The following is a 24,351-nucleotide window of genomic DNA, read 5'->3' on the forward strand; positions in this document are numbered from 1 at the left end:
AAAAAAGGCACTTGCACAGACACATGCACAGCAACTCTCCCCAGCCCTGCCTGCCTGCTGCAGGACCCTGCTGTGGAATCCAGTCCTTCCACCAGCAGCAGATCCATGGGGAAGGAGAGGGTGGCAGGAGCCTGTGCCGGAAAAACCCCTGCCAGAGGTCCTGCAGTTGCTCGGGCTGCAGCAGAGATGAGAGAAGGGCCTTCCCGGTATCCGTGGGAAGAGGAAGGTTCCTGGAGCTCCACCAGGGAGGGTGGGGACGTTTCAGAGACTCGGGCTATTTTGTCCGGGCTGCTGTCGCGCTCCTGACTTTTCCCGGGAGCTCCCTGAGGAGTGGACCCTGGCCAGCCACTGGATGGCACCTTTGCCTGCGGCACCGCTGCAAAATGACCTACTTGAGCCATGAAAGGCTGGTTTGTGCAGAGGACACAGGGACCAGTGGTGGCCTCTTGGCTGGCTCTGCCTCCCTGGAAAGGGAGGTCATCTGAGGAGAGGCCTGATCGACTTTGCCAGTGCCAACATACGCTTCTGGTCGCTGTAAACAGCAGGAACCTTGGAAAAGCCGTGCTGGTCAGGAGCTGCTGCTGCGTGACCGAGTCTCTGCCAAACCCCCTTCCCTCCTCGGGGCTGGGCAGGGGGCATGCCGGGGTGGCCCAGGGGGGTCCTGGATGCTGGGGTCACCTTCCCTATGGCTCCATCCCCGGGCGGTCCCGTGGGGTTTGGAAGTGTTCCCGTGGTACGGGAGGTGATGACAAGTGTGGTGCCGAGATCCAGCCCCGTGCCAGGCTGTGCCAGGCTGTGCCCAGGGCTGGGGGCTCTCCCAGTGTCCCACCTGTGGTCACTGTGCCCACGGCTGGCAGTGCTGGCCGAAGGAGAATGCAGGAAAAACCCAAACTGTGGAAAAAAAACCCAACGCCCAAAAAATCCAAACAAACCCTGAATCAGTTATGCAGCAGGGAGAAAACCTCAGCTTTCTTGAAGAACCTTCCTCTAGATCTTAGGGGGAAAAACTTGAATATTGTGGGATTTGTGATGTTACCACAAATGAAGGTCTCACCCTGGTGATTAGCTTTGCATTCCCCAAAGAAATAAAAACATTTTCCTGCGTGGGGGGGTCTTTTTTGGGGGACCTTTTGCACACAGTGATGTTCTGAAGCACCAAAGGGCTTCCATACACTACTTTCCCAGGATTTACACCCAACCTGTAGTTACACCAACCAGGGGTTCCTTTCTCCTTGTGCTACCAGCAGCAAATCCCCCCCCAAATTTGGTATTTTTTCTTCCTCCCTCTGGAAGGAGGCAGGCAGGCGCAGGGGGAAAGAAGGAGGCAGAGGCACGGGAGGGGAGAGCCCGGGGTACAGACAAACATTCTCTTTATTGAGCTACACATGAATTTTTCCATTAGTCAGAGAAAGAGATTGGCAGTGTGTAATATATCACAGAAACCTCACTGATTGGTAATAGAAAGGCTTAGAAAGACCTGGCGCTTTTTATATATATATATATATAATATCTTTTTTTTAAGTTTCCTCTTTATTTATTCATTTTCTTTTGAACAGGTGTGACTGCTCTTCTTCAGCAAAGGTAACTCGTAAAAGTGAAACCGTGAAGACGTCTGGTTACTAATCAAAGTAGAAATGACGAGGGATTGGTCATGAAAACGGTGGCTTCAATGTAAACACTACATTCGATTTTTGTTGTTGGTTTTTTTTTATTATTTTTTAATTTTTTTGTGGTTTTGTGTGTGTTTTTTAAAATTTTTAAATTATTTTCATTCTTGCTTTTTTTTAAGTTTGTTTTTTTAAACTTTTTTTTGCTTTTTTTTTCCTTTTTTCTTATTTTGCAGCACAAACATCCCCACATGAGAGAGAAAACACCATTCACTAAAAGGGAGAGAGGACCTGGGCAGGAGAGGGGGAGAGAAAAGCAGCACAAAAAAGCATTCACTGGAAAGAGATAAAAATAATAAAAACAAAACGAAAACAAAAAAAGTACTCTAAACAAAAAATAAAATAAAATAAAATAAAATAAAATCATATGTATATATATATCTGTATAGCCCTCCCTGATGTCCCTGGTCGGCCCTTGAAGGAGGGATGAGGGGGACTCTGGCTGGGGGGGCCGAGCTGTGCTTTTGGATACAGACCTGGAGAGTGAGCAGTGACCTGGAGGGAGTTAAACTAGGAGGGAGGGAAAAAACGGGAAAAACCCACCGGCTCCAGCTGGTGAGGACTTTGGCCTGAATTGGTGTGGGAATTCAAAAAATCTGACCTAAACCCCCCTGAAACCCTGGGAAGGGAGCAGGAGGAGGATGCCTCCACTGCAGCCTTCCCCCCAAACAGCCAAGGTGGGAAATGGGAGAAGATCTGCTTCTTGCTGCTGTTGTTTCCCTTTTTAGCTGTGACATGTGGCCGGGGGCAGTTTTCGATTTTTTCCCTCCTTCTTTAAAAAAAAACAAACCAAAAACAAACCAAAACTTTTTGTTTCTGAAGGTGGCAGCGGGGCTGGGGGCAGGCAGGGGCAGCCTGGCCTTACCCATGCTGGAAAAAAAATTTACTGTAATAATAATAATAATAACAACAACAATAATTTAAAAAAGCCAACCCACAATAATGAATTATAACAATCATAATTAAAAAATAGCAGCCAGTGGTCAAATAACTGCTGGGAGGAGGAGGAGCAGCCCCTGGCCAGGGTGACCCCGGGCGCTGCCCTGTCCCTCTGCCTGCCTGGTACCCCTGGGAGCTGTTGGGATGCTGGGGGCTGGCAGAGCCACCCTGTCCCTGGGATGTCCCCAAGCCGGGACACTGGGACCAGAGTGAGGAGCCTGATGGGGGAATGGGCTTCAAAAAAACAAACTAAAAAGGTGGGTGTGGATTTTTTTTATATATATATATACGTATATATATAATTTTTCCTTATGCCTTTTTATTTACCAACTCACATGATTATGATGACAATTTTTTTTTCTCTCCTTCAATCTGTTTTTTTTCTTTTTGTTTCCTTTTTTTTTTCCCCCGCGCGTGTGTGTGTCTGTGTGTGTCTGTGTGTGGTTGCATTGGGGTTTTTTTCGTTTTTTTTTTTTCTTATTTTTATGTTTCTTTTCTCTCCCGGTGCCGGGATCGCCACCCGAGCAGTCGCTGTGGATCAGTACAAGCCGCAGCCCCGCAGGTTGTTGGCAATGATGATGTCGGTGACGGCGTCAAAAACCACCTGGATGTTGTTCGTGTCTGTGGCACACGTCATGTGGCAGTAAATCTCCTTGTTGGGGGAGCGGTTTTTGCTCTCGAATTGTGCTTGGATGTAGGCAGCCGCGTCCTCGTAGGTGTTGGGACCTGCGGGCAGAGGGGCTGTCAGGGCCTGCGCCACACCAGGCCCCGCGCTGCTCACAAAGTGCTGTCATTGCAACAGAAACAGCCAAAACCTGCTGATTTACACCCCTCCCGCCCCCTACTTCACCCTTCAGCAGGGTCCATTTACCCCATCTCCCTCCTTTCCACCCCCATCTACAGTTTTCCTCGCCCCTCTGTCCCATTTCCCCCACAACGCCTCGCTGAGGGCCCTGCTGAGGGCTCCTCATCCCCAGGTGTGGCTGCTTGGCCCCCTCCGCCCTGTCCCCGATCTCCCGGCAGGAAGGGAAGGCTGCCCCAGCTGCACCCAGCCGGGCTGTGACCAAGGGATGTCCCCAGCAGCCCCGCTGAGTCCCCACGGTGGTGGCACATCCCAACAGCGCTCAGCGGATGGTGGGGGGAAAGGCCTGGTGGCCCCCTGGCCAGGCAGGGAGAGGGATGGCCAGGAGACTTGGTGGCCACCCCACCATCACCCACAGATGCTGGCCGTACCCCTTGGTGGGGCTGAGCCCCTCTGGGTGGGGGTCTCACCCGGGCTCTGGGAGGGCTGAGGGCTGCTGGTGGGGCACGAGCCGTGTGGGGACACACGTGTTGCCTGCTGGCTCTGTGACTGGGAGGTTTGCTTGGGGAAGGTGGGCTGGAGAGGCGCCAGATGTTTGAACCAAAAAATGTGCATTATTGCATTAAGCTGCTTAGGGCAGCGAGAGAGGCTGTGCTGGCCCCTCGCGGGAAGCCACAAAGCTGAGTTACGCCCCTGAAATCGCCTTTGCGAGAGCTGTTATTATCTGGAGATTTATTTTCCTTTTCCAGCTCGCTGGTTCCCCTCATTCCCGATGCAGTGGGTGGCCGAAGGAGAGGGAAGGTGGGCCAATGTCCTGGGCTGTCCCCCTCCATGGGGTAGCCTGGCTGTGCCATACAGCTGCAATTGGGATAGTCTGGCTTGTTCTGCCAGGTGGCTGTGAGAAAAGTGCTGGTGCCTTCATGATGGAGAAACCTAAATGCCCCTGGTGGAAATGCTGGTGCATTTATGCTGTAGGGAAGTGGGTGCCATCTTGCTGGGGGACTCCCTTGTCCTCAGGGTTTGGCATCCAGGATGGGTGCACTCGGGGTGGAACAGTTCAGAGACATCTCAGTATCTGTAGGGGATGCTGTAGTCTGAATTTAAACTGACTTTTTCTTTCCCTCAGAGAATCCCAAAGTATCTATTCTTGCCCAGTTTCTTGGTTATTTGTCCTTTTCCCCAGGCCATGTTGGTTTCACTACAAAATGGATGACTCTCTTGTGGTTTCACGGATTCCTGCTGTAAAGTGGCTCCTTCCTCCCTCAGCCACACCCAGCGTGAAGGCACTCCTGGGAGGATGCAGCCTGGAGGACCATGTGTCTTGGCTCCTCTTGCAGGAGCTTCTCAGCAACCACCAGCAAACAGGATGGCTCCAGTGGTGGCCACTCAGCTCCTGCCAAGGCTTCTCTCCACAGCTCCCTGTGCCCAGGCTCATTTCAGCTCATTTCCATTTGCTTTGACCCTCTCTGTCCCACCAGCTGCTCGTGCACCTCTGCCACAGGAACTGCCCCAGCCAGGACACAGCCCCACCCCATGACTGGGGTGCTGGAGCTGCATCACAGCTCGTGAAGGTGGGCAGTGCTTTTGCACCCCCCAAAGGCCCCTGTCCCCTTTGTCCCCCCGGCCCTGGTGGTGCAGGGTGGATGTCACAGCGGCTGTGCTATGTCAGCCCCAGCGCCTACCTGTGTACTCAGGGAAGCAGATGGTCAGAGGTGACTTCTTGATCTTCTCAGCAAATAGGTCTTTCTTGTTGAGGAAGAGAATGATGGAGGTATCGATGAAGAATTTGTTGTTACAGATGGAGTCGAAGAGCATGAGAGATTCGTGCATGCGGTTCTGCAAAGGGGAGCACAGAGGGAGGAGAGGGGAGAGAGGAAGGCAAAGACAGAGAGTTAGAGGAGAGGAGAACATTTTTGTGAATTGAAACAGTTAGAAAGCAAAAAAATCTCTAAAATAAGGCAGTGGTAAATGTGAGCTGGTTACAAAGGTGGAGGAAATGGAGCATTCCCTCCTCTTGGGCTGGAGCCCAGGGCACATATGGGGCTGCACCTGATCCTCCCCCACATCCCTGTGGGCCACTCTGGCAGGGCAGACACTTGAAACTTCAAGGAAGAGCAGGAAAATATTCACTGGCTCCTTCCCTGCTTCACCAAAGGAGTAGGGAAGGGACCCTTTCTCTCTTCAGTGACTAGGTACCCCTGAAGCACCCTTTGGAGAACCCAAATAAAGGATGGACAGATAACATCAGTCAGCATCTGAGACTCACTGGGCATGGGGACGGGGATGGGGGGGGCTTTGGCCATCCCAGGGTGTTCCTATGGACCTGCCTGGAAGGGTTCTTGGCACTGGATGGTGCCACTGTAGTGAGATCAGTGTCAAGGAATTGCCCAGAGGATAGGGCAGGTCCTGTCCCTGGAAAAATCTTCAGATCTGCTTTCAGCTGGATTGTGGCTGGATTGCTCCTAAGAAGCCCCAGTGCTGCTGCATGGCAGCAAGCAGTGCAGGTGCCTCTGCCAGCCCACTTCCCAGCTCTCCTGAATATTCTGGGCTTGCAGGCTGCTCCAGGGAGACTAAGCTTGGAAAAGCTTTGGTAGGAGCATAATGGTAAATTTCTAAAAGCTGCTGTTTTGTAGTTGTTTTTTTTTTTTCCATTTTCCCCCCTTTTTTTTCCCTTTCACATGTGGACAAAACCCATAAAAAGCCATTTTCCCTCTGTGCTACTGAAGCTTTTTAAGAAGTGTTTTTAGGAGAGCAGACAGCAGAACAGGAGGAGAGGTGAGGTTGTCCTGCGCCCCATTGGCTGCTGCAGGGCCCCAGAGAGAAGGGTGTTATGCAGGTGCATGCACTCACTGTTAGTGGGAAGGCGCTACTGGACAGGACAGATCTGGCTCTCCAGGAGCTCCCAGACATTTTCTCCATCATTAACTTGCTCTTAGAATCACCAGAAAGCCCTTCCCTGCTAGTCCACTGACAGCTTTGGGGGACATTTCAGGAAGTCCCTGCATCACTTCCATTGTTTTTACTAACCTCTTACACTTGCAAATCTTCTGGTGCAAACCCCAGGCTTGGTGAAGTCTGAAGTTTCTGCCCCTCCCTGTAAACCCTCTGGGGGCTGAGCCCCCCACTTCTGGCTCGACTGCCTGAAGCTCACATGGGGATAAAGCTGTTACAAAAGCCTTGCAGAAATCTCATGGAAAGCTGTGCTCTGGGGTTCAGCAGCCAGTGGGGAGCCCTCCTGCACCAAACACCCCCCCACAGCCCCTTTTTTTCAAGGTGCAGCAATGAGAGCTCTGGACTCACCAAAGATTCGCGAGAACACATGTGTTTGGTAATGAAATGATGACCCAATTACACATTTTGGAGTTCTCCATGAATGTTTTATTAGTGAGTCATTTTATTAGCTCCACTTCAACGGTAGCTTTTGCATGCAAAATTTAGCAGCTGTCTGATTTCATCTTGAAAGGCTTCACGATTGCACTGTCGGTTCCTTGACAAAGAGTAGCTGGGGATGCCAAGCAGGCGCTTTCCAAAGCCTTGGGACTTCAATTTGATACTTATCTTGAAATTAAAAAAAGGGCCTTATTCATAGGGAAACCAGAAACTGCCACAAAAGATTGTGGCTCTTCTTGACTTGTGTTGGTTGCAAAGTTGCTGGGTCTTGAGATTTTCATGGAGAGTATCTGGGTGGGCTTGTCTTTGTCCATTGCTGGTGTTGTCATATACACGCACTATACTTAAATAAAGGAGTGATGGTGTTGGTGGAAGAGCAGCTGAAATAAATCTTGTGCCCAGGGAAATGAAAATCCCCATTCAGGCAAAATAACCCTGGTGACTTCAGAGTCCTGGACCACCATGCAGAAGATCCAAGCAGGATGGTGTCCTGGAGGAAGTTTTTAAAAATCCCCAATAGCAATACACAAAGAAAAATTTTTTCCCTCTCAGCCATTTGCTGTTCTCAAGGCTGGCTTGTAGTTCTGTCTGGTCCGTAGGATGGGCCATGTGGGGATTGCTGCATGAGGATGGGTCCAGCTGAAGCCACAGCACTGGAAGTTGGTGAAGTCAGTAGGAGCAATTGTTCATTTTCTTTTGCTGAGGTTTATAGAAAAATTTCTCTTGGTTTCTTCAAGTTCTTTACTTCTATTTTATGCCCCAAATAATGGAAGATCTTTACTTTAAACATAAAAGAACAAACTGGCTCACATATTATTTTAAAGGCAGGGAGGGGTGCTCCATGTTTTGTGCTACTGCAAGGAGGAGAACACACCATTTACTGAACTGAACCAGTAATGGGTCTTCTGACTCTGTGATCACACAAAAGACAGTGGAAAAACAAAGCAAAGCTTGTGACTTGTAAAGGATTTGTACCCGAAGTGGTGGAGGGAGCAATGGGGCAGTGAGGATGCTCTGCCCTGCTGGTGCCTTGGTGAGCAAAGGAAAAAAATTCCTGCCAAATACTTACATAAAATGAAATATCTTTTGGTTATATCCTTTTCAAGTTCCTTATTTCCAAGTGGATGAGGCTATGGCAGACAGCTGGTGCTGTGTGTTGTGCAAGTGTTTGTGGAGCAGCCATAGGGTTAAATAACAAGTTTGAGAAGCTGGACACACCCAAAGGAGACACAATAAAACCACTCTCACACTAGAAAAGAGCTGGCACTTTATTAACATTTTGTAACTAATAAATACATTACCGACAGCCAATAAATTATTACAATAACTAATGCTCTATTAAACCAATGGACAGTCACTCTTCGTACAAAATTACAGTTAATACAGTTTGGGCCATCAAACATGCAGGAGAAATGATTCAGCAGGAAACCAGCAAAAGGAAAATGGTGACAGCCTCCGGTGATCCTTTGGGAAATGTGGAGGGGAGCGGGGAGCCCAGAGGCAGGGTGATGGTCATCTTCCCTTGTCGACCTGAAGAGGGAGAAGGGAGGTGGGGGAATAGGGCTGAGGAGCATAAATTAGGGACTGGGCTATTTAAGAGAGCAATGGCTGGTGTTTAAACAACCCTACTTGCTTGCCCAGTGCCACCAGGTTGGTCCAGCACTGGAAAAGCTGGTGAGACTCAGGCACTGTGGAAAATGGTGTTTTACCTGCCATGATCTCCTCTCCCCACCTGAAGTAGGGCCTTTAGCTCTGGAGATGCATGCCTACACTACAGACAGGATTGGGTCTTGACATTAATTCCCAAGACACTGGGTGGAAGAGGGCCTGGGGCAGTGAGCCCCTCTACCTCTTGTTCTGCTCTCTCCTCCCTGTGCCTACTGCCCCCAGTGTCCATGAACAGAGCTGCCCTCCTGGGGAGATGGAGCTGTTTCTTCAATCCAGCTCCCTTGCCCTCTGCCTGCAGGGTGCCAGCTGGAGGCTTTGGTCCTCCTCTCACTAAGGCTTTGGTGTTGAAGGGTTGTCCTTGTTTGTGTTTGCTTGTCTTTGCACACAAACAAAGACTCACAGGCTGCTGGCTGGGGCATGAGTGGTCCTGTGCAAAGTCCCTTCCCATAGGCACATTCTCAGTATAACTATATAGGTCAAGTACCTGTACCTGTCAGCATCAATTACCTCGTGTCAGTGCTGGAGCTCAGAAATGACACAGTACCCACAAGTCTCGAGGAGTCTCAAGGGTGTTTGCCTGCTCTTTCCTGCAGGGAGGTAGAGGCAAGACCAGGGCTTGCAATTTTGTGCCATTTGGACCCTGTCTCTGCTTTGTCATGTGTGCGCTGGGGATGCAAGTGAGTGATGGGTCTGGGTGCTTCAGGGTGATGCTCAGTAGCACCATCTCTACTGACCTTGACATGTCCACTGTCAGATCACTAATGAGTGTTTTAGTCTCCTTGGTAATGGTTGTGGAGTTTTTGGTGGTAAGCCCAAAGACAAACCTGTCCCATGAAAACACTCAAGCACACTAGCACTAAGCTTCTCTAATTGACTTGACAGATGGTCAGCCTTCTTCCCAGGAACTCAGCAACTCTCCCTGGCTTCAGGAGACTTTTTGACCACAAAATACTTGGGGCATGTCACACAAACTAAGAGTGCAGGGTCGGTCCCTTTCCCAGCACTGACTGCAAAATCCCCCATGGGCAATGTCTGCCCTGTTGAGATGCACAGTGAGGCTGGGCACATGAGGACCTTCTGGCAAAAGACTTCTAAGTCCCATCCTGACCTCTTGGAGACTGCACTCCTGGCCTGAGAACAAAGTCTGTTCCCTTGCAGGCAAGCTGGGCTCATGCCATGACAGATTAAACCCACCAGATACACTTTGATATACATTAAAGACTGCCCTCATTAATACTTTTAGTGTCCTGTAAAACAGAATCACATCAATAGAGGAGGCACGGCAGGCTCCTCCTGAGGATACTCTCCCCTCCATGGAGGGATAGGCTGTCAGGCCATCCAGGAAAGCTGGCTGAAGGCAAGAAGCCAATTCCGGTACAAAACTCCAGAGAGAGATGTAGCTGGAAGTTTTCCTGGGCAGGCAGTAGGGATGTGACCATGCCGGCCCGGCGGGAGGGCAGAGGCAGCAGGGACGCTCGGTGCTCGCAGACGGCAGAGCCAGATGGCTGCGCTGAGCATTCCTGCTGCCCTGCCGCTCCGCTGGGCTCCTCTGGCCCCCTGTGAAAACCAGAGTGTGTGCGAGCTCTGTATGCAAGATTAAAAACTGCCCTCGGCAGTCTGGGGCTGTATTTTATTGTGTGCTTTCCCAGTGTGTGGTTATTGCTCGTTCTCCCAACCAGCCCAGCTACTGCATCCTCCCGAGGAGCTCTGCAGCTCAGCCCTGCAGCACTGCAAGACTTTCCTTGTATGGGTTTCTTCATTTCATTGGAATTATTGTTTAAATAAAGAAACTATTTGCATTCTTGTGGTCTCATGGCTCCACACCCGACCCTCTCATTGACTAAGGAGCAAGCCGAGGGGGAGCTTCTTTCTTTTTGCTGCTGTCTGAAGATCATCATGAGTTGCTAATGCTACTTACAATGCTGACACCCCTTGGATGCTTCTGCTGCTGGAACATTGGCCTGAATTGTTAAAAATCTTCTGCATCACTAAAAGGGCTTGTTTTGCAAATTCCCACATTAGCTTTGAAGGGCAGCAGGTCTATACATAGCTGTTTCAATTTTGTGCTTTTAAAATCTGTCCTCCATGTCCTGGTATGATTTCTGATGCAGCTGTACCAGTTGCAACATCCCAGCTATATGAAGACTGCAAAGGAAACACAGCTCTGGGTCTCCAAGGTTCTGGATTCAGAGCATGGCAATTGCAAAGCACAAAGGGCTGTTAAGAAAAGGCTTTTGAAAGCAGGCGATATATTTCAAGGTACTTTTTAGGCAACTGCTGCAAGAATTGCTGGTGTTCAGGAAAAGCATGGGGCAAAAGATTGCCTGCAGAAGGCACATCTGTCAGGAAAGGCTTGGGAGGATGCAGAAGCCAGCAGTGAGTAATGATTTGGCAGGCGTTCTGGGACAAAAATCTATATGCGGCCATCAAGCGCGAGAAATAGTAGTGTTTAACACTGGAAGCATTTCATCTTCCAAAGGCTGTTTCCAGCGTTTGTCAGTGAATCCTCATGATGCTCGTGTGAGGGAGGGAATGTCAGCAGCAGCAGCTGAGACGAAGCTTTAGACACATAATATGCCAAAGAAAATTCAAGAAGAGGCTCTGTGTGGTAACATTTCCTCTGCTTTTTCTCCCCACAGGGTACCAGCTGTTGGGTAACACCAATGTGCCAGGAACCTGCTGGAGCTGCAGAGGGGTTTGGACCTCCCAGCTGACACAGCTGGGAATGGGTTACCTGAATCCAGCCTGGAGAGCAGCAAAAGCACACTGAGCCAGCACTGGCCACTTGACTGCACTTGGCAGAGTTTGGAGTTGAGTTAATTTAAATTGTCTTTACCAAAATATTCCTGTGTGCTTTACGCTGGGAGCTCATAAAGCCTTGGCGTGGTCCTGCCTTCCCTGGGAACAGCTTCTGTTACTTATTTGCTTGGATAAAACGTCATTCACAGCAAGGGGTGGGAACAGAAAATCTCCAAAACTGCAGTGCTTCTGATCAAACTCTTCTTAGAGAGCTTTGTAAAAGACCTGCATCCCTGCCAGCACCAGCCATCAGCACTCTGGGTCAGTGGTTACACACTTCATGTACCAAACATAACCAACATGTGGTTTTTCTGCCCTGGGTTTGACACAACACCCACATGCATGCTGGGTGTCACTGCTGGGGCTCAGACAAGATGTGTGGGTGGGCTGTGGCATGAGGAGCAGACGGGAGCTCCTGGCTTTGCTGGCCAGCTCTTTGTGGGAGCTGATGTCATTGGAGGCATTTTAAGGCTGAGATGGTGAAGAGAGAGGTGGGTACTGGCCTGTGCCAGAGCAGGGGAGGCAGGGAGTGTTATTGCTGTTAGTGCCCAGCAGAGCAGCAGCAGGTCCTTGCTGTACAATAGCAAATGCATCACTTAATGCTGTTTAGGGGCTACTGACAGTTACCAGCTATGCTGGGCTGTGAGCTGGTTGGATGGGTGACACACACCTTGTTTTCCTCTGCAGGCCTTCCCTGCTTGCCCCGGCGTGCTCCTGCTCACATCCCTGGCTGTGGATTTGTTACAGATGTCCCACAGACTGTCCTGGCAGAGCACAGCCTCTGATGGGGACTCTCCTCTGGCTCCCAGGTGCCCTTCTCTTCCCATCCTCCCTGTTGTCTCAATCTGCCTCATCTCCTTCTGCAACTTCTCTTCCAAAACGTTCCCTGAACCTCTCCCACCGTCCTTTCCCTCCTGTGCCACCATACATGTTCCTGTCACTGCCTCCTGCACACTGACACTCACTGGCCCCTGCCCTTTGGGCTGTGCTGCTCTGGGCTGCTCTCACACAACTCTCCTAAATGGGCACAGTGAAAGAAGAGATATTGTCCCTCTCAAGCACAGCCCTGGAGAGACCTCCTGAGACATGAAAGCCACTCCTGGATCAGGCTCCCAAGAGAGGACAACTGAACTTGTGGCCAGCCTGAAAGACTCATGTTTTCTGAGACCATGGACTTTAAAGAGAAGCAGAGGAGAGGCAGGGATCAGCATTGCCTACCTGCTCCCAGGTGAGGTGAGCCCTGAGTGGGACCTCAGAGGTGGTTGTCTCAACCAGACAACAAACAAGCTTTTGTTTGTTGCCTCACATTCCCTTCTGCCTTTGACCCAGCAGCACCCAGTTCTTGATGATGGCAAGCAGGCGACCACAGGTACCTCAGCCACCTGCATTTGGCCTTTCTCTGATCCCCCAGTTTTGCTGTGCTGCATGCTACTCTCACCCTTCCCACTCCTCTCTCCTGCCCTTCCTTCCTTGTTTCCTTGTACTTTTCCTTCCTACTCCATCAATTGACTCAAATGAACTCCCTGAGCTCTCCTTTACCAACGTTAACCATCCATCTTGCAGTAGATACTGGTGAAGAGATGCCCTGACTGGAGACACCAAACCTAGAGCTGTCTCTCTGGGATGCTCAGGCAGGAGGTGACACAGGAAAGCCACTGGCTTCTGCTCAGCCAAGCAGGCTCAGAGCACAAGGCTGGGCTTCTCAAGGGGTTTTTAGAAGCCCAAGGGGCAATGAAGGGCCATGAGGCTCCTGCACACTTTGCTGCCACCCAGTCATGAGGAGATTTCCCAAAGCACCTCTCCACATCTCAGGCACTTGAAGGTCAGACTCTGCCTACAAGAAGCCAGAGTTAAATATATTTCGTTCACCCCAGCGTTTCAAGGCTGAAGTTTGTAAAGTGATGCTGCATGTTTGCAGGAGCATCACCTCTGCTGAGATCACTTAGGTTGGGAGGTGCTTTGGGAAAGATCCCCAAGACCCCAGGCTGGATTCCTTGTCAGGATGCTACTGAGTGTGGGGTCCCCATCAGGACACCATTCCCATGGCATCTTCACTGCCTCTGCTCCAGAGGTCCCAGCCCAGAGGCTCCATGGAAGTGCCTCAAAAATGGGTTACAGCAACCACTAGATAAATTTTATCATTAATTTTGAAAAACTTGAGGTAAACTGCTACCAGTAATGAATGCTTTTAGACAAGGCTTAGTAGGCTTTGTTACTGTGTCCCTGTTATTCAGACACCAGCAGAACTTGATATGGCTGTTTTACTTGTTCAAATAGCTGTTTGGAAAAAAGGAGAATGTACAAATCCAAGCTATGGCAGCTGCATTCAACACCAAACCCTCCAGCTTTGAGGTCAGAACTGGAGCTGTAAGGTACCCTCAGAACGATCAGGTTGTATCAGCACTTCCCAGAGGGATAGTGTTAAAAAGAAAAGGCAAATAACCAGGAGAATGATCAATATCCCTTAATTTTCAAGGCAAAAAAAGAGTTTTGGTTCCAAACTACACTGTTCCTGACCAGTACTTTAAGGCTTTGATTTTTTTCTCTCTTTAAAACTGAAGTATTCCTGTCTTTTGGCAGTTGAAATGCACTTTGTGGGAAACGCGTTAGCTCCCTGCACAACACTGTGAATTGGAACGGGGGAGTAGAATGGGGCAGCAAGGGAATGAACCAAAAATGAACCAAAATAAAATAAAATGGGTCTGGGGAAAGCAGAACTTGCTGCAAAGTTTTCTGGGTCAGGAGGAGGGACTTATGTATTTCTTCCTCGTCATCTTCTGAGGAGGAAAAAACAAGGAAAGGGAGGACCTGTCCGTGGGACTGGAGGATACTCCAGGCGAGTGCCAGGAGAGGAGGGAGGAGGGTGCTTTAGTAGAGTCCACATCCCCGCAGGTTGTTGGCGATGATGACATCCGTGACAGCGTCGAAGACGAACTGGATGTTGTTGGTGTCGGTGGCGCAGGTGATGTGAGTGTAGATCTCCTTGTTGGCAGACTTGTTCTTGCTCTCGTACTGAGTCTGGATGTAAGCCACTGCCTCTGTGAAAGCATTGGGGCCTGCAAGAGAGCCGAGAGGAGAGGGAGAAGAGCGGGTTAAAGCAACCCCAGGACCTGAAATCTGCAGGGTGCCTGTTGTAGGGACATGGGGAGCTCATGAGGGGCTGCTGCAGCCCAGGCATCCCATCTCCATCTGAGGGATGGGCACTGTTACCAGCCAGGATTGCTGCCAGGCAGGAGATGCTCCCTGACTGTCAGCTCAGCTGTATTTTTATTCTGAGTTGCTGTTTATAGAGATGAAATGGATGGGGGAGCTGAGTGTTAAACAGGCTATGATGGAAGAAATTCCACATCATGGTGACAAAAAAGAGAAGAAACCTGCCAGGAATGCTGTAAGTGCTTGACCCAGGGAAAAAGCTTAGCTTTTTTCCCTTTTTTAGATTTTTTCTGATTAAAGCTTCAGTTTTTGATGGAAAAGAAGAGTTAACATGAATTGAGAGCAGTATTGGTAGCTGTGCCTTCCTTTCCCTAAGTCATTAAGAGAAAGGGACATGAAAAGATCCACCCTTTGTTACAGGGCAAAGTGGGCTTTTCTCAAAAAAAAAAAAAAAAAAAAAAAAAGCTGATACAGAGTGTCCCTGGTTTTTTAGGAATTAGGATTGCACTGCTCTCTGTTAGAGCCATAGCTAAAATCACACTGTGAGGAGTTTCTTTTTTTGATATATAGAGATGTCTGTGCCACACCTCATTACCCCTCAAATTTTATGTTTAAAAAAGCTTAGAAGGAGTCATGCAAATGAGTAAATCCTTTCTCCTCTGGCCAGCTCTGACCCCACTCACACATGGCTCCACTTGGGCACCTGTTTAGGGCTGATGAAAGCTCTGGCTGGCCTGAAGTGCAGCTCCCAGCACTCCCAGGCACTGCCTGACCCCCAGAAGGCTCCACAATAGTAACACTGCTACTGCTTTTGGGTCCCTTTCCCTCCATGATGCTTTACTGGTGGGAAATGCTGGTATTTGCTAGAGAGAAGCTTACTGGGGCTGGAGAAGTGCTGTGATGGAAGGCAGCTGCTCTGGGAAATCCCACTTGCACACACATGCACTGCCAGTCGAAGACTCAAGATCATAAAGACCATGAGACTTGGGAATATGCTTGAAGTAAGAGAAGCGAAGTTTTTTCTGGACACAGACTCTTGCATGAAAAGCTGTGTAAATAATCTGCAGACAGTTCCACATGCTGCACACAGCCAGGAAGGTATTTTATGAACAGGAAGTTGGTTGTTCAAAGACACGAGGATTTAGATGCTTGATTCTGTCTAGGAGAGCAGGGAATCACTAATGCCAGCTTGGTTTAAAACAAGCCACGGATTCTGCTGCTGCTTTACTAAGTATTGTGGATTAGTTAAAAGCATGAGTGAATTAAGGGGATGGAAACAGTGCTCCAGCAAACAGCAGGCAAATTTGAGGATGCAGTCTTCTAATAATTCCCTGTCAGCAGAACTAATGCACATCAGAAATTTCATTTCATTAAAAGCATTTTGTGGAACCTACTTGTGATGTTGAAAGTCTGCTTGTTCAGTTTATAGGCTTTCATCAAATAATTCTTTTTAACTCCAGGGCAACATTCTAATAATGTTGCTTTTTCATGAGGCCACGAGGGCTTCATGTGAACTGTGGCCAGCAAAGCAGGGGCAAGCAGGCTGAAGTGTGTGCTTGGCTCTAAAGCCTGGGCTGAATGTTGGCACAGCTAACTTGTAACAGCATTGCTGCACACCTGGTGGTGAGATACTCCTCACCTCAGATCCCTGCTGGATCAGTAAAAGGACTTTCAGCTGTCAGACTTCCTGCCCTCTCTGATGGCACAAGAGACAGGAGATCTGTTGAGGGTCACTGGCATTGCAAGAACTTCTAGCTTCCAGAAAAGCATATTGAAGGAATTCAGAGCTTCTTTGGGGTCCCATGAGATGTGGGGAAGATTGGTTTGTTTCACTTGGGGCTGAAGTGCTCCAGACAGAAGCTTTATTTGCTTTCCTCTGTTTCGTCAGCCAAGAGTTTAGCTACATGTGTATGAGGGCCTGCCTCTTCCACTGAACTTCTCTCTTGGGCTGAGATAGCTTGAAAAGAAATAATTATATCTAAAATGACATTCCTTCTCGTTGTAGTTTCTCTGACATCAGGGGTTCTGTAAGAATTTTATTTCAGAATGAGGTTTCTGGGAGACAACAATGAAGATCCACAAAATCAGGTGCACAAAATGTGATCAGGAAGGAGTGAGAGGTGAAGGTTTGCTTCACTGAGAAAAGGAAAGAGGACATGACAGAAACCATCCAGAAGTGCTGTTATAAAGAAGACGGAGATGAGCTGCTCTACAAGCCATCCAAAAGCTGCAATCTAATTTGCAACCAGGAAAATCTGAGATAGGCATTATTGTGAGCTTTCAGCTGTAAAGACTGAAATTTCCATGATTAGACCTTTTCAGACAGACGTGTTGGGAATATGTTGGTTCTGTCTGGACCAAGCAGATGTACATGGCTGAAATATGTTAGTAGTGACAAACACCAAAACTTTCCCCAGAGAGGGAGCCTGCAGATGTTCTGAATTCAGCTGGAGTCATTCAGCTCCATGGCCACAGACCATTCAGCCCAAAGCAGCAATGAGGGATCACTTTTGTCTATTCATGGTGAAAAATCAAGTGCTCAGAGATAAGAATCTCTGGTTAATAATTTGTTGGCCTGCCCAGAAATGTGACACTCTTGGTGCTCCTGGTTCACAACTATGTTTCCTGACAAAGAGATTTGCTTCTCAGTCTGTCGGCTTGATTCATCTGGATGTCTCCGGTGAGTTTAAATAATTCATGACGATCAAAGTTTATTTTTGTGCCATCTCGGAATGGTAATGAGGGTTTGTGGAAGCTGGTGAGATGCAGAGGGAAGCAGCAGGGTGCAGCTGCAGCCTTTGCATGGGTGATATAGTCGCATCATTAGCGGGTCAGATGCCAGGCAGGCAGCAAGAGCAGGCAGGGGCTTCTTGCACACTGCCCATCCCAGAGCTCTGGCTCTCAGCCCCATGGATCACCAAGGCTTCCTTCTCCCCAGCCAAGCTCAGGGCATGGCTCACTGTGGCTCTCTTCACCCTGCACTATGGGTTTAGAGGTGTGGGTAGACCAGAAAATCAAACACTTTGTTTTCTACCTGATTTAACTGGAAGTATTCCCATGTCCAGACACTTGATGTTGGCAAAGCTGAGAGCAAAACTTGGGACTCCTCAACTAATGTGATGAAAATGTGTTGCTTGAGCTGAAGAAGATAAGCTGCGAGACCTGCTGTCTGCACACTGGAAGGCTGATCATGAAATCATGGAATGGTTTGGGTTGGAAGGGATCTTTAAACGTGATCTAATCCAACCTCCCTGTGGTGAGCAGGGACATCTTCAACCAGATCAGGCTGCTCAGAGCTCCATCCAGCCTGGACATGAATGTTTCCAGAGGCATGATGATCCTATAGCTCCACAGTGACTGGAAGTGGGGCAAGTGGCCAGGAATTGCGGAGGGATTCTGGTTGTGGCCATAAGGGAACATGGTGGGGTATGAAAGAACAAAGCTGGACTCTAGCTGAGGACAGCCTAACAAACCCCGTGTGTTGGTCTCCTGGAGACCAGTCACCCATTTATAATGGTTATGCTCCCTGCACCTTTCTGAGAGACCTGCAAGAGGATTCATGATCCTGTGTGACACAGGGAACCAGGGCACATGGGTTTGGGAAGTGCACAGTGGCTCCCCACCTGCAGGTGCTGACTTGGCATCAAACCCACTGGTGAGGTGGAGACCAGACACTCTGCTCAGTGATGGTGGCCCTTTGCCAGCAAAGAACTTGGGTCAAGTCATCCTCCTGCTTTAAGTGGACCCTGGTGGGGATGATCCCTCAGCACATACTGAACTAAAACCTGCAGTGAAGCCAATGGGAGCTCTAGCTCTGCATTTTTAGCCTTGTTGCCTGTGACAGCATCAGCCTGGCTGGCAGTGCTCTGTGGTCCCTTTGCTATGCACTCCTGTGCAGCTCCATTTCTCATTACCTGTGTACTCAGGAAAGCAGATACTCAGTGGAGATTTCTTAATTTTCTCCTCAAATATGTCCTTCTTGTTTAGAAACAGGATGATAGATGTATCTGTGAACCATTTGTTGTTGCAGATGCTGTCAAAAAGCTTCAGAGATTCGTGCATGCGGTTCTGCAATAGAAAGGAAAGATCACATCAGGCCAAAGCCAGTGACCCAGGGATGTTCAACATGTAGGGAAATCTAAAACAACTAAATTAAGGAGGAAAGCAACAAAAAAAGAAAATCTACAATATACATAATAAATTTATGTATACATACAGCTGAACATATACATACACAGATGCAATCCCTATAACACTTGACATACAATTAGTAACTTAAGGGCATTGAACAATACAGAGCTGTTTTGATTTTGCATAACATTAATTTACAGGATCCCAGCTCATAGAAATCATCATGCACCATGCATGGATGGAGAATTATTTTTGCCCTTTGATCAGATTTATGTGTTGGTGTAGCTCATGCAGATTTTCTAAAATGTTTTCAATAATTTGTCTAAAATGTTTTTTCCACTTTCTCAAATGTGTGCAGCACACAACTGGTTGGATACATTAACCAAGGACTGGAAGATCCTTGAATTAATCTAGAGTTGGAAGCAGACATCAAGGTGACATAATTTTGGAAATGACCTTGCCGTGACCTTTGCCTGGTTCTGTTATTTTGTTTAGTGTTGTCTGTTGTTGGGCTTTTAATTTTTTAAATTTTTTTTTTTTAGTTCTCTTGGGAGATGGCTCAATGGAAAGTGTCTCACAGAGAGGAAAAAAGTGAAAAAGGAAGAGGAAGTAGTACAAAAAGGAAAAACATAACAAAGAACATCTAAGAGCAACCAGACTAGAAGTCAGGCAGCTACCACAGGTGTTAGCTCATGCCTCTATAAGATTAGCTACTCGCTAGCAGAAGAGCCATACATCCAAATGTACGCACAGTGAGAAGTCAGCTTTTTGGTTATAGGTCATGCAAAAAAAAGGACACGGAAAAGGAGAGAGATAAGAGAAATGAGAAAACCAGACCAGTTAGAGAGTTGCAAAGTCCGCCACATGGGTTTATGGTGGTGGAAAGAGCTCACGGCAAAGTCAACCAAGTGTCATGTTCCCTGCTGCTTTCAACTCTCAATTCGGTTTTTCTTTTTGTTTTTTTCTCGGTTCAAGAGAAGCTTCATACCTGCCAAATTTGGTTGATCTCTCAAATGCTCATTTTTTGGCCTTTGTTTGGCTAGATAAGGTCAGACGGCCGAGGCAAAGCTGTGAAGGTGCCGAGGCTGGCGACGTTTGGCGCCGAGGCCGACGCCGGAGTGCGCACGCCGGTCGCGTGGCCATCTCTCAGCCAGGAGCCGGGAGCGCAGAGAGCAGGCGCGGTGAGGACGAAGCACACCCAAGAGTCAGGGGGTTATCAAAGGCAAAGCATGGTACAGCCGGCTCCTCGGCTTTTCCCAGTGGGATCTGCCAGGGACAGCACTCCCCAAACCCACCAGTTTGTGTAAGAAACCGGTTACAGCCACCACCACAGAGACACTGGAGAGAACAGGGCTGCACGGGCTTGTTACTGGAGGGTTTTTTGGGGTGGGTGCAGCACATCCTGTTGCCCCCAGCTCTGGATTTGGGAATGTGGAGTGGCACATGAGTCAGCCAGGGGCCTTCACCCTTCTCCCACTCCATTTCACACCGGTGCTGGCAGCATAGTTGAGCCCAGCACTTCATTGATTATCACATTCCTTCTCATTGATACACTTTAGCTGCTGCTGAATGTTTTATATAGACAGAAAAGGCTCTGTGGATGAATGAAACATGTGATCCAGCCCAGAGTGAAACAGGTTGTGTGTGATTTGTTGTGCCCTGTCTCGAATGACTGCACACTTCCCCACCATTTGTATCGACACACAGGGATGACGCGATCACCTACAAACGTAAAAATGCATTTGCTCATTGGGTCTCAGTTGCAACACATTGCTTATCTGGATTATCCCGTGCCTGTGGGCTGTTTTTTGCCAAGCCATTGGGTACTGGGTGATGTGGGAGCCTCTGGAGCTCATCCGCACAGCTCATCCGCAGCAGCCGTCAGCCACCTGGGCAACTCTGTGCCATGGCAGCCACACTGCACAGCCCCAGCCGACAGCAGAGGGGTGAAACTGCTCCTCATGGCATGGGGAGCACCATGGGCAATGTCAGGTTTGTCTAACAAACGGAAGCTGAGGACTTCTGAGCTGGGCTTCGAGCTCAGGTGAAGCCAACCTTTCTACAATTGCAGGACTGTGTAAGGATCCTACAGAAGTCCTCCTACTTCTCTTATATAGTTTGATCAATTTGTGTTAATGCATGTTAGGAGATGAGACAGTTTCCCCAAGAAACAGTGACTCTTAGTGTTCAGTCGTAACCAGAATATAGAATCACAGAATCATATACACACAGCACAAACCAATACAGACCTCAACATGAGGGTTACACTAAATGCCCTCTATTTCTTTTAGATTCCAGAAACAAGTTTCAAAGCTTCCTAGGGCTGCCTGACCTGGCTTTCTGATCTCTCCATGTTGATTTTTTCTCCAGCTTTGCCAGTTAGACAAGTAAATATAACAAACTGTTCTGCCCACTCATCTTTATTTACACGGGAAATGTTTTGGTCTTAAAATCCACCTTTTCCTTCCCCACCACTAAAAAGACATGATATTATTCAAAAGCCAGAAATTTCTTTCTGTGTGTAGCAAAGGTGCAGAACAATATTCTGGTGAGCAGGCATGGATGCTTCTGCTGTCATACCTGGATGCCACATAGGAAATGCTATAGCATCCCAGGAAGGCTTCTGGGAGCCCAGGCTGTCCAGGTGCTGGCTAACATCAGGAATCCTCACTATCTCCCTTTCCCTTCCCTTCCCAACTGTTATTAGTTTAATTGGTATTTGTAGGAGCCCTCCAACAGCTCAGGCAGACCCAGGTGCAGAGGTGAGGATGAGGAAGCAGTGTCTGGGTACGACACACAAAGGGACAGGCTGCTGCTAAAGGAGGAGTGAGAAGTTAAATCCCCCAAATAATCCCACTCCTCCCAGGAAGTCCACAGTGGAAGACTAGTTTAGTCCCTTAGAGATTGCTTGGGGCCCCTTTCAGGAGCACCTGTGCTGCTGTGATGGGGCAGATGGGCCTACTCTGCTAGGAGGCACTAAAGGTTACACTCCTCATACTTTTAGATGAAGCAACACAAATTACTTCACCTGGTTTTGAACCCATCATGCTGCTTTTTCTCACTTTATGTTGGGTCTATCATTAAGGGAAGAGCTCTTCAATCGTTAATTTCCTAATGTCACTTCCTATTTCAAAATTGGTATTTAAAATCCTTACACCTGCAAATACTTTGTATCCCAATAAGAAAAGCAGCCTCATCAACCACATTACAGAGCAGTAACCACTTGCCCATGCATATTCAAAGTCCAGTTAGCTTCTCCTGCACAGGACAAGAGACAGAATTGCTCATAGCTGAGTTCAAATGTCATTGCACAACCATATTCCCATCACTGATGTGAAGAGCTTTTCACTGAGCATGAGGGAGAAAGGTCAAGATTCTGCCCAGGCAGAAACACATGCATAAAAACCATCTTTTTTTCAACAGAGCATGGGAGGAGAGCTGGTGATTTCTGCAACACTCAGTTGATTCAATATTTTGTTTTCCTTGGTGATTAAGTGCTAGCTGTCATGAGAACTATAAGGACACTGATGGTTATCCTAAGCACAGCAACTCCATATTCCCCATCCTGCTTATATGTCCTAAGATTCCCAAGCCACTTTGGTTTGCTTTGTCACTCCTAAGGCAATTTCTGAGCCCTGCAAATCCATTTCCCTTGCCCAATGACAGCACAGAGAGCACACTAACCAGGTCATGCAATGCAATACAAACCAACAGGCCAACACTAATGCACATCAAGGGTTACCAGCACAGAGCCTTCAACCCATCCCATCCTCAGCAGTGGGGACATGAACAATACTTTCATGTCTTGGCTAGATATGGTTGACCTAAATATCTTAGCTTCAGAGGCAGCAATGTGCAGCACCAATATCTCCCTCTCTTGCCATGACTCCTTTGAATTTGCAAGGTAAAAAACAGAGGAGAGTCTCAATTCCCATGACAGGCCCCATTCCATTGCTGTTTTTTAAAGAATTCCATTAGGAATTCTATTTAGAAGAAACAACGGAAATCTACCTTTGTGAATCATCTTCTCTAGCTTTACTGAGTGATATGACTGCTGTCCCTCCCTCTTCACAGATTACAGAGCTGAGGCTTTTCCTTCTGTAACCTCAACTTATGAAACAAAAAGATAAGTCACAGATGAGACAAAATAGCCTAGTTATGCAAAGCCATAATCCACAGAGATGTTTTGCCAGTTAAAGCAGGATGTTCCCACTGTGTACAAATATGGCAGAGAGCCTGGCAGCTCCCTGTGAAGGACTTGGTAAAGGCACAGGCAGGTGTAATCTCTTGAGGGCAGCGGCTGGTACACTGGATGGGAAGGGCAGAGGGTACCATTTTGCCACTGGAGCTCTGGCTTGGGCTGTGGCTGGCAGCAATGGGACTGATGAAGGCACTGCTTGAATCTCCCTCATGCCTTGTTCCTCTCCCCTGGGAGCTGGGCACACAGGGACATGGTTTGGATCTGCCAACAGCAGCATAAGGTGTTGGAAGCAATGGGAGAAGTTGGATTCAGCAGTACTAGGAGTTTCTGTGAAAAGTGTGATCTTTATGGATGTATAGGCCTAAAAATCATAGACGCAGAAAGTTTTCTTTATTTTCTTTATGTCTTTCTGATCTGGACATAGGGAAGTACTTGCTTTGCTCGACTCCTGCTGTGTGGCTCTTTGTGGCAGGGAATTAGAGAGAAAATACATCCCTTATAAAAGACTGCCTGCTCTTAAGGAACAGGGACAGCTTCAAACACAACAGCCTTATTTTAGCTGCTGCAGGAGGATGCGTGTCCAGTCTTTTTAAAACAAAGAGCACAGTAACCCACAAAACAACTTTACAAGCACAGAGCTGTGTTTGAATTTTAAGGGCAGGGACAGGTCAGAGAGAGTTTCACCCAGCCTCATTTAACCAGCTCTTTGGAAAGGATTCACAAGAAACCTGTTTGTGAGCTTTTTTCAGTGAGACAAGCTGACCCTACACTTGTCCCACCTGGAGCTTACCAAGGTGAGCCTGTCCCTGGTCCATGTGATGCTGACTGCATCTGAACTGCAGTTTCCTCCATCTGAAGCGTGGTTTGACTTAGAAAAGTGCAAAAAGCACCTGTGAAATCCTGTGCCCACTGACAACAGGGTGCTGAGTGTAGGAGGAAAAGCCATTCTTCATGTACACCCAGCTTTGGAAGGGTTTTTTTGGACCCTGAAGTGCAGTAGGGCTCATTCCCTCTCATGGCTCCATGCCAGCAATGAAAGCTCTCTACAAGTCCTTTCATACTCATGGAGACATCTGTAAAGCCCCCAAACCTTCAGCAGCTCAACACAGCTGGAAGTGCGTGGACTGTAGTAAGCATCTCTAGAAAATGAAGCTGGAGGAGCAGCATCCAGCTCACTTTCTCAGCTGCCTCCTCTTTGTGTTTTCCAAGGGAGCAGCAATAAAAGCTGATTGACGTCATTAAAGCCGGCAGATGTGACGGATGCAGACAGACACCAAATCAGCTGACTGAGGAGATGCAGTTTTACTGCTGGGCTTTTGGGGAGGCACCACGTTACCAGGGAGGGGACCAAACACTTGGGGGTTCACCTGGGAGAGGTCAGGGTCTGTGGGTGCCACGTTTTCCACCTGCCTTTTGTGATACGGATATAATAGGGCAGGTGAGATCCAACACCACTGTTTTTTCCTGATTGCACTGGCCTTGCTCAGGGTTGTTTATTTGGGTTAGGCAGGGGCGTCCTGCCGGCACGGTGGTGGCAATGCCGAATCCTTTCCCCATTTACGCCGAATGTGTAAATGAGCAGCAGCTGCCTCTGCCCTCCT

The 24,351-nt window shown here is 48.4% G+C and overlaps 2 protein-coding genes across 3 annotated transcripts in view; both read right to left on the bottom strand.

Moving 5' to 3' along the window:
- Window positions 1-1,353: 1,353 nt before the first annotated feature.
- Window positions 1,354-24,351, bottom strand: part of GNAO1 (G protein subunit alpha o1) — a 141,256-nt gene continuing 118,258 nt past the window's right edge. The window contains exons 7-8 of one of the 2 annotated variants that reach the window (XM_085071779.1): window positions 5,091-5,244; window positions 1,354-3,332 (exon numbers count right to left, since the gene is read on the bottom strand). In XM_085071779.1, coding sequence (XP_084927905.1) covers window positions 3,145-3,332; window positions 5,091-5,244 — 342 coding nt within the window. In that variant the 3' untranslated portion in view covers window positions 1,354-3,144. Of the gene's footprint in view, window positions 3,333-5,090; window positions 5,245-8,042; window positions 14,322-18,332; window positions 18,487-24,351 lie in introns of those variants that run through there. The other variant, XM_085071780.1, reaches the window with a different exon arrangement.
- B3GNT9 (UDP-GlcNAc:betaGal beta-1,3-N-acetylglucosaminyltransferase 9) overlaps window positions 23,582-24,351 on the bottom strand; it is a 306,546-nt gene continuing 305,776 nt past the window's right edge. Inside the window, exon 3 of the transcript XR_014854508.1 lies at window positions 23,582-23,596. The gene's annotated coding sequence lies outside the window, so the exon portion shown is untranslated. The remainder of the gene's footprint in view (window positions 23,597-24,351) is intronic.

The sequence above is a fragment of the Lichenostomus cassidix genome, chromosome 11 (genome assembly GCF_008360975.1).
Source record: "Lichenostomus cassidix isolate B80296 chromosome 11, HeHo_3.0, whole genome shotgun sequence".
NCBI classification, from domain to species: Eukaryota; Metazoa; Chordata; class Aves; order Passeriformes; family Meliphagidae; genus Lichenostomus; species Lichenostomus cassidix.